At 37.6% G+C, this 14,268-nt stretch overlaps 1 protein-coding gene across 1 annotated transcript; it reads left to right on the top strand.

Moving 5' to 3' along the window:
* Window positions 1-7,726: 7,726 nt before the first annotated feature.
* On the top strand, window positions 7,727-14,009 carry LOC112201047 (mitochondrial import receptor subunit TOM40-1). The gene is made up of 11 exons (XM_024342052.2): window positions 7,727-8,015; window positions 8,258-8,339; window positions 8,426-8,525; window positions 8,630-8,725; window positions 8,824-8,874; window positions 9,883-9,948; window positions 10,616-10,717; window positions 12,063-12,131; window positions 12,274-12,357; window positions 13,246-13,341; window positions 13,634-14,009. Exons 1-11 carry the CDS (start codon window positions 7,895-7,897, stop codon window positions 13,688-13,690), a joined length of 924 nt encoding a protein of 307 aa, XP_024197820.1. The 5' UTR covers window positions 7,727-7,894; the 3' UTR covers window positions 13,691-14,009.
* Window positions 14,010-14,268: the final 259 nt, after the last annotated feature.

Raw genomic sequence — 14,268 nt, 5'->3', positions numbered from 1 at the left:
CGGTAGTTAGGGGGAGATAAGAACACGAATGTTCAGCAGGAATGACATGAATTGTCGTGGCTTATCCCCACTATATCTCATCTCGATCCTTATTATAGTGACGAGATCACACATTTGCTATAAATATGCCTGCAAGGAAGGACATCCCTATGAGAGGACGTAGTGCCACCCTACACGGAGGTAGGTATGGTGCCAACGCCAAAGAGAGTGACACTCTGGCGTTATAGGCCATGGCCCCAGCTAGGATGCGTGGGAGGCCCGTGGGTTCGAATGATATTTTGACACAACCCAATCCTTAGATCATCGACACTCAAAATCTATTTCATGAGAATCTTCTGGATTAAGGTCACCGTTGGGGACGCCTAAATGTCAGAACCTATTCCTTAGAATATAGAGCTCTTTGAAAATTACACTAGTGTACATGAGACGTGAGATAGAAACTCCATCATAATTGATGATGTAGTTACGCATGAGTTTGTTGAGTCAGATGATATCGAACCACGCTCCGTTGATGAATAAATGCAAATGTAGAGAAATTTGGCCTAAATGGAAAGATGTGATCCAGATTAAAATGGATTCCCTAACGAAGAGGAAGATTTTTGAGCTAGTGCTGCCAACACCTCCTGACATAAAACCTATTGACTAATGGGTCTTCGTTAGAAAGCGTGTTGAGAAAAAGATATGGTAATCTCACCTTATGGCGCAAGGCTTCTCACAAAACGCCCTGGAATCGACTACGATGAGACATATTCTCTCGTAATGGATGTCATTGCACTCCACTATTCTGTCAGTTTGGTAGTTTCCGAATAACTGAATATGCAGCTTACAAATGTGGTCACTACGTATCTTTATGGGGATTTGGATACGGAATATACATGAAGGTTCATGGTGAACTTCATTTACCCAAGTCAAGTGGCTATGGACCATGGAGCGTGTTTACAAAGAGGTTGAAACGCTCACTAAAGTGACTACTTGATTGGGAAGGGATATGCCCGCGCATTTCCATAACAAGTTTCAGATTCTATCGCGGTTCATGTTGGACATGATCTTTATTGGAAGCCTTTAAAGAATTAAGGGAAACCGATGAACACTTGAAATCCGATTTTGAGATGAAGGATTTTAGGAGAACATGATTATGTCTAGGTTTGGAACTTGAGCAATGTGTTGATAGATGCTTAGGCATTTTGACAAGGTCAAGCCTTCAAGCACCCCCATGATCGTCTGTAGTTTTGATCTTGAAGAAGGATCATCTTCAGCCGAAGGATAATGACGAAGATGTGCTAGAGCCAGAAGTGCCTTACTTGAGTAAATAGACGCATTATTGTACTTAGCTCAACGCACAAGACTGAACATCTCATTTGCCATGAACTTGTTAGCTAGATATAGCTTTGTGCCAACGCGACACCATTGGATTGGTGTAAAAGATATCTTTCGGTACTTGAGATGTACGATTGATATGAACTTGTTCTATCCATACAGAGAGATGATGGATTCGGACCCATCACACACTAGGAACACCGCCAACACAAACCTGCGTCCACTATCCCCATCCCAAAACGAAATATGTTTTGGAAAGTTTTGCTGATATTTGGTATATCTCTGACCCACACAAAGGTCATTCCCAAACTGGTTAAGTGTTCACCATAGGTAAGACCGCAATATCTTGGAAGTCTACAGAATAGACCATAGTCGCTATATCTTCGAACAATGCAGAGATTATTGCTCTTCAAGAAGTGGTTCGTGAATCTATATGGATTGGATCCATAGTTACGTATGTTCGAACAATTGTGGTTTGAAGTCTACCATAGATGAGCCTACAAACATTTAGGATAATGCTGCTTGTTTTGAACAAATGAAGCAATACTACATCAAAAGCAACAACACCAAGCATAATCAGCAACAACAAACTCTCCTCAATATCAAAATGAACTAGGTTCAATATGAGGATAGTGTGACAGGCTTGCTCACTAAGTCATTGCCTAAATTCCACTTTCGAGAAACATGTTGGTAGCATGGTTTGCGGAAGTTATCCGAACTCCCATTACCGTTGTCATTAGGGGGAGATGCAGACATCAGGGGAAGATGTCTACATGTATGGTCTCGAAATGTGAAGGGTATGTTGTGCTTTTTTTCCCCTTCGACCGAGGTTATTTTTGTCCCACTGAGTTTTTGTTACTCGACAAAGTTTTTAATGAGGCAACGAGATGAGCACCACGTTTGGGCGACACAAGGGGGAGTGTTCAAGTAAATCCAGAATATGTGTCTGGCCCAAACTCTAGGTTACTTGACCTAGTTGTAATAGGGTTTTGAATTAGAGATATTCATAGATATCCGATTAATTGTACAATTATCTTTCTTTGTATAACTCTGATTATATGTCTTGTAATCCTCTATATAAAAAGGCTCCTATTATTAATGAAAGCACGACTCAATTCAGTTTTCCTTAAACAATATTTTATTTTTAGATGAAAACCAAAATAATTTAGAGCCATTAGATTTTAGAAAGATAAGATGGTCTTTTTACTCAAGACTTACATGACATGATTTGGCAAATAAGTTATGTGTGCAGGTGACATGGCATGATACCTATGATTGCGGCTACAAATCGTAGGCCTCATTGAGGCCGCAAATCATTTTCCTTTCAGGTACCAATAGTCTTGAGAAAAGGACCGCATACTTGGAGCTTTTGATTACTTTGTGACTTCATGTCAGATATATTATTATAGCAAACAGTTTGTGTGGTGTCACGTTTTAATTTCATACGAGTTGATTTCTTGGTTGAATTGAAGCCACAAATGGTGACAGACAAGAAGATGGCCATCCATGCATGGCATGTAATAAGTAGTCATCCTTTTTTTCTTACAAAAATTAGAAATAAATGGGTTTGTATTGTAAAAAGAAATACAAAGCTATCTTAATACTCGGGGATTTTTATAGTTTGACAAAAGAGGAGAAAGACAAGTGTGGCAAATACATAATGTTCATAACTTCAAGGAGAAGTTTCAAAGATAGCAATGTAGAACAAAAGGTACGTGGAAAAGTATTTTTCACTATATTTCACATGGTGAGCGACTTAGGTTCATTTGCATGTAACTTTTTCTGCATGTTATTGTATATTTTTTTATGCTTTTTTTTTAATTCCGATAATGAAGAAGAATAAAAAAGTATAATGGTTTATTGAAGTTTTCGCATCTAGGCTTTTGTTTTCTTTAGCATCATTTTAATACAGTACACTAACATAATCTATCATCTTATAACTCGTAGGGGAATAGTGGATACACTAAGTGTTATCATAATACGAACAAGTATGGCCCACACACTGTGTGTGAAAAAAAGTTAAAAGTAGTGGAGAAAATAATGAAGAGATTTTTCACATAACCATTATGTTTTTTTTTTCAATTTCTTTTCTTTTTATTTTATATTTTATATTTTGTTAATTTACTAAATTATTCCTATTGATTAATTATATTTTAAAGCTTTTTAATATATAAGGGTTATATTGGTAAAAAATTGCTATCTTCTCTTAATAATAGTATAGATTTACATTGATTGACTTCCGGGCATGATTCGCTGTCAAAATGGCACGGAACAATTTGGACTTGCGAAGTAAAGGCTACAAAAGAATCGACCCAGCAGCATGTTTACAAACTGGGTTGGTCCATATATAATAGGTTTGGGCCTTGACACTGTTCAATTATGTATATATTGTTTATTCTTGGTATACCTAGCATAAGAGGCACAAGTAATCTGTTTCTCACTTTTTCTCTACAGATGGGACAACAGGTTACAGCTGGTGTGGAAGGTGTCATTCAACGTTATATAAAACCAATTGTAACGGTCAACTAGTCAAGGTCGACCATTACCGACTTCTCCATTACTATGATATAATGACATTTGCACTTGAATTATAGGCTTATACTGAAAGAAAAAAAATGTATACAAGACTAACAGAGGATTCTCATATTTTTTTGGTAATGTTGTCAGATTTTAGAATTCAGTTGAACATGAAAAGTAAATTTTGGAATTAAAGACATTTGAATAGATAAAATCGAGGGAAAGTGAGAGAATTTCACTATAAATGAAGATATTGGAGGGATACTACTAGAGGTTTTTGACTTTAAAGAGAGAATTGTTGGCTTAAGTAGGTAATTCTGTCACCAACTTCAAGTCACAAGCACTAAAGTGCGGATTTTAGACGGAGAACTTACTTAAGTTAGTGTTAGGTACCACTAGAGGTGTTCACTTTTGTTTTGTCATCTTTAGCTCACTTCCTCCGATCAAGGCCTTAACTTGTTTTCATTTTCTTTGTCCAAGAGAAATATTATATATCTATCACATCCTCTATTACATCCACATTCAACTCCCAACACATTCATACACCATCCTTATTACATCTCTATTTTCTCTACGCTCTACAAGCAAAAAATCCAAATTCATACTCCTCAACCTCCATCACCACCAACACAACTACTATAAACTACATCACCAACACCACTTCTTCATCATTACCACCCCAAGTTAGTCAAATGAAGCATCAAATCCTCCTCATCATCAAGAAATTCATAACCCATTCATAATCTCTTCGGACGGTAAACGATCAAAACTCTGTACTTTTACCTTCATTTCGATCTTTTAGGGGGACCAAAAGTTGACATTTTCTTCGGTTTAGTTTTCAAGGAAACTTCCTTCACAAAAGTTGTAGAGGATATTAAACCGAGTTCGTGGACATATGGCACACTTAAATCGGAGTTCGTATGAAGAAGTTATGGTCAAAAATGTAAAAGTTACTGTTTTGGGAAGTTTCTATAAATAGCATGATGAAAATGGAAACTTTCTATTTTCGTCCATAAACCTTAACCCTTTTCTTTCCACGCTGACCCGCACAACGAACCTGACTCAAGACCGAAAACTAGCCCAAACTCCGTCGTCTGGCGACCAATCTAGACTCCACCGGTGCGGTTTGAAAGCTCTTTCCTTTCTCTATCAATCTGTGGTGGTATGGTGACTCGATTCGAGGTGTAGAAGATGCAGTAAGCGGAAGAACACTGCGATGGTGCTTTTTCGAGTACCAGGCCAGAGCTTCATTTTCCGACCACCTTAGGCGACGATTCTTGTTGGGTTTTAGAACCTATGAGACGCACATTAAACCCTCCCAATGGCTTGAGACGATTAGAAGTAAAGGAGGAGGGTGAATCGAGCTTCAGTAGTTTTTGGAGAAAATCGAACCCGTTTTCTTTCAAGGTAAATTCTGGCCATTCTAGTCATTTCTGGGCTTCGTTGTAGTTTTAAGAATGGAATGGGTTGTTGAGAGGAAGATTTCGGCATAGGTATTGATACTCCAATCGGGGGTTGACTTTTGGCTTTCTATTTTGGCTAGTTAGGTAGTACATGCTGTTATGGACTTGCAGATATGAATTTGGTAGATTTTGGTGAAAGTTTGCTATTAATCAGGAGATTTCTGACGTTTAGAATTTTTGGATGTTGATTTATGAAAATCCTACTGTTCGATTTTCTTTGTTTTTGTTCTAGAAAGCTAGAATTGATGAAACGATGATGTTGGTAAAGTTTGGTTCGACTTCGAGGAGTTTTGGAATTTTTAGGTTTTGGAGGGTAGACGATATTGAGTTTCGGTGTAATTATTGTAATTTATTTTGGGTCTTCCATTCGATTATTTATGATGTACTGTTTTGTACAAAATAATGTACTGAGCTACGGCTCAACAAAGGAATTCCTATGCAAAACCATGCAGTTACCTCCATGAATAAATTGGCAGGTAGACTAGAGCTTTAACTGGATAGTAACCATTCACACAAGGGTTGATATCTAGATTTCGTAACCATTCACCCAAAGGCATGGTTAAGTTTGTTTCCCTATCCTCGCGGCCTGCCATAACCTCTCTTCTCTTCCCTTGTCATCATCACCGTCACCATCACCATTAACTGTAGCTGCACCAACCTATCTTCATGACAAGTTAGCATAAGATCCTCCATAATCAAAGTTGACAGAACCAGTTCCAATGCAAATTGGCTTCCTTTTGGGGTCCATCCCCATATCATCCTCCTGGCTTTGAGGCATACTCGCAATCCGTTGTCTCTCCTCGATCACCACGGCTTGATGCTCTTCCACCGGTTTGATCATCACAAATCTCTTCGGTCTGAATACACGCATAAGGTGACCCTGTTGCAGGAATGGAGAAGAGAGAGGTCGAAGAACATTGGAAATTGAGATGTGATTTTTTTTTTGAGTAAAATGAGGTCAGCCCTTTATTGAAATTGAAAGATTACAACGATACCATGCCAATAGGCATAACAAAGAAAATAAACAATGTGAAACGAAAAGATGCAAAAATTGCATCTGAAATACAAAGAATTAAAAACGCAAGAGCAACAGCGTCGAAATGCAACGCTGAGTTGACACTACGGATTGCAGCCATGTAGTGAATTGAGTAGTCGATGATTTGACTACCCATCGAACTCCAACGCACAATTTGATAAAAATCAACTTGGCGTCGGAATGAAGGCACTCTCCCACCTAAAGATCGAAGCCAGCCAAGGGTGTTAGAACATGGCTATGTTGGCAAACGATCTTTCATGAACATGTACCCATAAGCTTAGGTCTCAAATCCAATACCAGTAAACAAGAGTCCCAAACCAATCTAGCAACTAATATGCAGCCCACCAAAGATAGTAGGCCATAAACCAAGCCAAATTTCCAGCCGGATCCCAGATCCAGACCTGTATGCCAAAACCACCTGGATCCCAAATCTGGATCAGGAACCTTCTGCATATCCACCATCGTGATCCGTGATGGCCAGTCCACCACCACTGCCGACTCGATCCCTGATCCCCAGTCCACCATCGACTTGGAGAAGTCGAAGAGAGAGTATGAATCAACTTGCACATACAAGACCAGAGGCCAGAATCACCATGAGCCCATAAACCCCCAACAGTCGAACGTGAAGACCAGCCATCGTCACCATCAGCCAAAACACCACCGTGAGCGACCGCTGAAGACCATGATTGGCCTTGCACTCCTTCAAGGCTAGAACTCAGAACTTTCGTCCCCGAGTCTCCGACACTCGATCGGTCAAAATCCCGACAAACGACCCCATAACAGAAGGCAGGAAGAATAGCAAGAGCCGGACCAAAGCCCGTGAATGACTCCATTGAAGTGGAGTAGATACAGGGAAGACTGATCTCAAAGGAGATGCCGCCGCCCCAAACCCTAGCAGAGCTAGGTCCTATACTAATACTAATGGAAAATTGTTATTGATATTACAATTCAAGTAATGATTCGGAAAATTGAGATGTGTTAAGTGAATAGTAATTGATATTTGTCGGCGTAGTTTAATCCAAATTACAATAAACATGATTCCATATAATTTGTTTAACATATTTTCTTTCTAAAAATACAGTGGATAATTGACTAAATAAATATCTCAAATAACTTCATTTAAAATTCCATATACTGTTCTAACTTTTTACTGTTTCTTTATAACATTTACTAACATTAGAATTTTCTCGATATTTCCATTAAATTTTTTGATTATTGGAACCGCTTTATATTATATTATAGTTCTTTTAAGTGTAGAAAAGCGAAAGATGACTAGAAACATTTTTCTTTAATTTTGGATATGTAGTGATATTGGTAGGGAAGTAATTTATTTTCATCTTGCTTGAAAATTACTTTACCTACAAGGCTACAAAAGCAAAGGTATCAACGGCCCATTTGATTCCTCGCAAGTTTTAACCCAAAACAGCCGATACTAGGGTTTTAGAGTCTGGAGGTTTTGACATTAGAAAGAGAGAGCAGACTCTCTCCCTCGATCTCCCCTAAACCTCTCTCAACTCTTGCTTCGTCTTCTTCTTCTTCTTCACAGTCGAAGCTTTCAACAATGGCGGGCCTCGTTCCTCCTCCACCCACTGCTCCTGATACTCCCAAACAGAATGAGAGAGTCGATTACCTCAATCTCCCTTGCCCTATTCCCTACGACGAGATCTCCCGCGAAGCTTACAGTCAGTCCCTCTCTCACTCTCACTCTGCGATTGATTATATGCTTCCTGCTTTGCTCTCTCTCTATATCTGTGGAAACTCTACGATTTTTGTTCTCGGATTTTCAATTTTTACTTTGTTCTCTGTACATATTGCAAGTATATGAATTCGCTGTGAAATAGACAATTTTGTGATTCGTGTTGGAGTCTGGAACTGTGTGTACTCTAGTTGAAGTGTGAAATTAGTTGTATGGGATGATATGCAGTGTCTTTAAAGCCAGAGCTTTTCGAGGGGATGCGAATCGATTTTACCAAAGGTCTCAATCAGAAGTTCTCACTCAGTCACAGGTTGGATCACACAATCCTTTGCATCCATGTTCTATCTGTTTATTTCGGATTCTGATCTGATTCCCTTATCTTTTCTTTGCCTACAGTGTGACCATGGGACCTACAGAGATTCCTTCCCAATCTACTGAAACTATTAAAATTCCCACTGCTCAGTATGAGTTTGGTGCCAATTTTTTGGACCCAAAGGTGACTCTAGTCCTCTTATTTCAACTGCGCATTTCGGGATGGATATCTTTCCACAACACTAGTTTAATCGTGACTCTGCCCTGTTAAAAATTGGTGTTATGCAGCTGATGCTTGTCGGGAGAGTATTGACTGATGGGAGGCTCAATGCGAGAGTAAAGTGTGATTTAACCGAGAATCTTTCTTTGAAGGCTAATTCTCAGGTGATTTGCAACGCCGTTAAATGACTTTTTCCCCTTTTTTGCTTTTTATGGATTTAAATGTATAAGCTAGTTGGTAACGTCTGTGTGTGTATTTACAGCTTACCAACGAGCCACACATGTCACATGGCATGGCCAGTTTTGATTACAAGGTATAGTGTTCTGGCATTAAATTTGTTTCTTTTGTGCCTCTGTATGCAACTTTCTCTCTGAAAAAAATTTGTACATGCCATTTATTTAGTAAAAACTGTAGCTACTTCAACCTCTACATGTTTGGCAATGAAAAACTGCGTTTTAATAGCTCATGTACTTTTCTGTTTCTATGACAATGTTCAGCTGAACTTGAAGACAATGTGCTTTTTTGATTCACGCCATCTATAGCTTGTTCAGAAACATAAATAAGAATCTTCTGCTGGAACCATTATCATTGTTTAATCATTTTCTTTTCAAAAATTGACAAAGTTAACCCTGTAAATGTAATTATAAATCACCTCCTGGATAGTTGATACCCTTGGACAATACTAAAATTAGGATGGCTAAATTACTGAAAGGTGTTCAAAATAAGAGGATAGGCTATCAGGATTAGTTGAACTGATCTGGTTCAAAAATGTCTTAAGAGATTCAGAAGAAGAAACAATGTAGAATCAGAGAAGAGTGAAAACACTAGGCACCTGACCTAGATTTATCCTGTGAAATACTAGGTAGAGCTATTAATTTGCTCGTGTTTGGGCTTCTTAAGGAGGGGAATTAAAAAAAAAAACAGGTATGTCCTGTTTGTGTTAAATGTTCTTGTGCTTTTGTACTTCAACTAATATGCTGCAAATTTTGTACACACTTGAGTTTGGACATTAAGTGGATTAGTTTTCGAAGGGCTAGATCATTGTTGTAATTCAAGACTAACTTCCGTCCACCCATCTAACTTTTTCCTCTATTTCAACAACTGAATCCCAGAGATAATGCACATGTGTTGCAATTTCCCACCCAAGGAAAGTCATGTTTTATATTTGGGAAGTGTAATTGAGTGAATTATCTTCTATATCTTTCAAATGACATTTTTTTTATTGATCTTTTATATGTATCTTGAGCAAAGCACTGTGTTATTAATATTATAAATTCTTTTTCTATAATATTATAAATCCTTTTTCTATACTTTTGTACAGGGTAAAGATTTCCGGTCACAGTTTCAACTAGGGAATGGTGCATTGTTTGGTGCAAACTATATTCAGGTGAATTATTTGGATATTCTATTTAAACTTTTATATTCAAGTATGATTTAGAGTAAACATTGTCGCATCTACATATGTTTGTGATGTCACATCAGTACTCTGAAAAGAGCTCAGTACAAAAAGAGAAGAACTTTGATAGTATGTATAACATACTAGGGCTTAGTTTGGGATTGTGGTGCAATCAAAGGTGCTTATTTCAGAATTTTGTTGCCACTACCAGCAGTTTTAAGAAGCAGCTGGGAGGTTCATTGTCAAACTTGCTTTATCAAAATTTCTGTCTAACCTAGGATACTCTCAACTGATACATATTAGAACCCCTAGAAAGTTCAGTTCTCTTATCACTTGAGTTTCAACCAGAAAGCTATTTGAATTGAATTAAATGTGACCCCACCATGGAGTTCACAATTCAAGTCAAGTTTTTAAATTTTCCTCGTAAGCTTGGCATTTTGGCTTATGTCGGATTCCTTTCGGTTTCTTTCGATATGATGCGTATATTTAAGATGTTTTTGAACTGCATTAATCAATTTTGTCTTCTTAGTGATTAACTATGTTTTTGTTGTCTTCATGCCAATGCTGTGCATGCTTCTCTTAGTAGATCCATATTTTCCATCAATCTAACTAGTTATAAGCATGTTTATCCAATACTTAAGTACTGGTTGATTTTCAGAGTGTAACCCCCAATCTGTCCGTGGGTGGTGAAGTGTTTTGGGCTGGTCAACATCGGAAGTCTGGTATTGGCTATGCTGCTCGATACAATACAGACAAGATGGTATGACTCCTCGAACCCTTAATTATAACATCCTGATATCATATACTTAATTTTTCTTTCTACTAACGATGTAATGCAATATATCTGTTTCACACAAATGATTATCAATTTGTTGTCTTCTTGCACCACAGATGTTATGCATTGGGATTTATATATGCCTAGAAAGTATATCAGAACTTAACTGTATGTGTACACCTTTGTTTCTGTTTTTGATTACCTCCTCTTCATCGTAAAATAATCTCAGTTTTAGGGGTAAAGCAAATCATGAGCCTTCTGATATATGGTATCTGATCTTCCTCAAGGGGCTGGATTAGTGGAAACTCATAGTAGCGATGCCTTCTAGCTCCAATGGTAGAGCACTTTAACTCCACACCTATGTAGAGATCTCAGTCTTGCCCATGTCCTCCCCTGATTAAAAGATAAAAAAATGCAATATCCAAGATGTAGGGTATTTACTATCTAGGCATATGCTCTCAGATTTGTGGAAAATGAACTAATCTAGACCACACATACACAGATATGGTGAATAAAAAATCAATAAAAAATAAACATTATAACTACGGATTTTCTGCAATTCTTCTAGTTGGTGATGTCATATGGTACAGGATTGCTGGATTATTAGGCTATGCATTTGGTCAAATCACCGTAGGTGTTTAAAGACTGCAGATATAGCAGTGGTTGCAAAGTCCATGTTGAGTTTGAATTTGGGTTTGAAAACGAATCTGAATGATTTGAGGTGGAGTTATCTTCAATATAAAGAATTCTTCAAGCAGTTGGTTTGTAGTTGCAGATCAGTCTCAACATTATTGAGGCTAACTGCAGGGTCTTCCCCCGGTTCTCCATGATGCTACTATACCAAGGTTTGAACCAGCGGAAGTGATTTGGAAAGCAAACCAGGTCGAAGTCAGCCCGGATTGCCGCTCATCAAAGCTCAATACATGTTATTTGGTCCAGAAAGGATACCAAATTAGGTTCTTCTTCATTGCTTAGCAGCTTCCAACAATTGTGGTATTATGCTTTTGTGGGAGTAAAATCCTGTTCGTTGTATGGAGATGTCTTGGCTAATTATTTGGATTATTTAGATGGAAAGGCACAAAAGTAGCTTTAAAGAGCACAGAGGCATGGATCTGAGGTGTTGGAGGATATAGGGTTGTTTACTGCTTTTCTTGTGTGCTTCGATTTCTGGTTCTTATCTTGGCTGTGGTGTGACTTGTGCTTTATTCTTCTTGTAATGTAGTATTTTTTAGAGTGACTCTTATTGCGGTGCTTGTGTGGTTCTGTGTTGTGATTAATGTGTAACTATTGTGATTAATTCCCTAATCTAGTTTTTTTTTTTACCCCTCAGGTTGCCACAGGGCAGGTTGCTAGTACTGGAGTTGTTGCTATGAGCTATGTTCAGAAGGTGTCTGATAAGGTGAGTAAAGTAGATCTATGATTAAATATCTTCCGGACCAAAAGGTGCATCACTAGGTTTAGTCTTTGGAGATTGTTTGAATAGCTTGATGCTGTTTTTTTTTTCATGGTTTCCCTAATGTTAATTTCATTCTTTCTTGTAGGTTTCTCTAGCATCAGATTTCATGTACAACTACTTATCAAGAGACGTGACAGCTAGCTTCGGTTATGATTACATTCTGCGACAGGTAGCTTTTGCTTCTGAATATTCAAAATCTTATGACTAGTGTTATATATATATAACACCGTTGTTTTTGCTTTTGCTTCTGAAACACCGTTGTTTTTGTTTACTAATCAAACAAGGTTTTGTTGTTACAAAAATTTAAAATAAAAACCAAGAGATTCTTGAGTAAACATTGTCCTTCTGCCTTTTTAATTTTTTCCCTGTGATATATATAATTCAATGGCTCTTATTTCACTGCAATAAATGTGTTCTTGTTCTGTCATCCTCTGTAATCTCACTATACACACTAGTCCGTGGCAAGGTACACAATCAGTGAATCTGACAGCTGTTAGGGTTTTACCACCTAGGAGGTGTTGTATCAGGTTCCTATAGTCAGTGGACTATGTGGCCTCTTGGTAGTATGTTGACTCGATTTGATCTCACATGGAGTGGAATCTTGCTAGGCAACACTAGCTCATTCTTTGTTAAATATTATCTTGCCAGAAAGTAGGCAGGTTATATTGCTACTAGCAATTAAGACACTGATCTGGTGGATTCATGTCTGAATATGTGGTCATGACTCATGACTGATAGTCAAACAACAAAACCATATTCTATATATGGTTCCTATTGCAACCAATATATAGTTCTCAACAGATTAAATGCATCTGTTATTTCTATTCAATTCTGGTTTCTTAAAATCAATGGTATGGTTCATGGTCTGAGCATGATATTTATAGGTTTTGTATAATAGTGATACAAAAGCCGGTCAATAAAACCTTTTGTATTAATTCAAAGCTCTTGTTATGATATTAATATCAGAGCTGGAATCTGGGTTCTGTTCCTAAATGTTCATATGGAATTTTTTTCAAGTTATGTTAATTCATCTTAATATTTTTTTTTACTGTTGCAGTGTCGTCTTAGAGGAAAGATTGATTCCAATGGAGTAGCTGCTGCCTTTTTGGAAGAGCGACTAAATATGGGTCTTAATTTTATTCTTTCTGCAGAGGTGAGGGCTAGTGTATTTTTTCTGTCTTCAGATGAGGCAAACATGCTTGACTCAATTACCTATTTTCCTTCTGTTTTTCGGACATGTTTACTCAACTCACCTAGATGCATTTCCATGAATAGTGGAAATATTGACATTTATGAAAATTTTAGTTGTTTATATCATCCCTCCACGTTCTTGATTGGTTTCTTTAGGTTGGTGCACTAAGACACTAGGCACATTTCCTTTTAATAAAGTACCCTACATTGTGGATTCTCTGTTGACAAGTACTAATGTAATATATGCCATGCAGATTGATCATAGAAAGAAAGACTACAAATTTGGGTTTGGATTGACTGTTGGAGAGTAAGTGAATTTGGAGGACCAACGCTGTTTCGTCATTCTTGCCGGCAAGATAATATCTATTAATTTTTGCTTCCGAGTTAAACTATTGTCACAGGCTTCCATCATTTAAGCCAGTTTTAGCAGATGTCATTTATTTGGAGTTTTTTTTTTTTTCAAATACAGTTGTAGAATGGCATTTCAAATAATGCAAATTGAGGCTTTAGCTACAGTAGTGACTGTAATTGCTGACTCTTTATCTTGTTGGTATGTTGTTATATATCTACATTCAACTTGAATTGTTCCAACATATACATATGTAAGGGGGACGTATAATATTAGCATCATTTTCTTTTCCCTCTATTGACATGAACTAGATCGGCCAATTGAATACGAAATGACCTGTCACAACATGTTTGGATGAAATGTTTCAATCCAAATGGAATATTTGCTCTGTGAGAGGTTGGATACAATAGCAGTAGTTTTCTACCAAAGTGAAAGTTTATTGACAAATAACGTGGAGATTTGAGTTTAGAATTTGATCCTTTACAAAACCAAAAGCATTTCATAGACGCCAAATGCAGCATATTCATAGGTGCCAAATTT

Source organism: Rosa chinensis, chromosome 4 (genome assembly GCF_002994745.2).
Source record: "Rosa chinensis cultivar Old Blush chromosome 4, RchiOBHm-V2, whole genome shotgun sequence".
Lineage (NCBI taxonomy): Eukaryota > Viridiplantae > Streptophyta > Magnoliopsida > Rosales > Rosaceae > Rosa > Rosa chinensis.
Note: the sequence above shows the minus strand (reverse complement) of the source record. Positions and strands in the feature narration are given on the sequence as shown.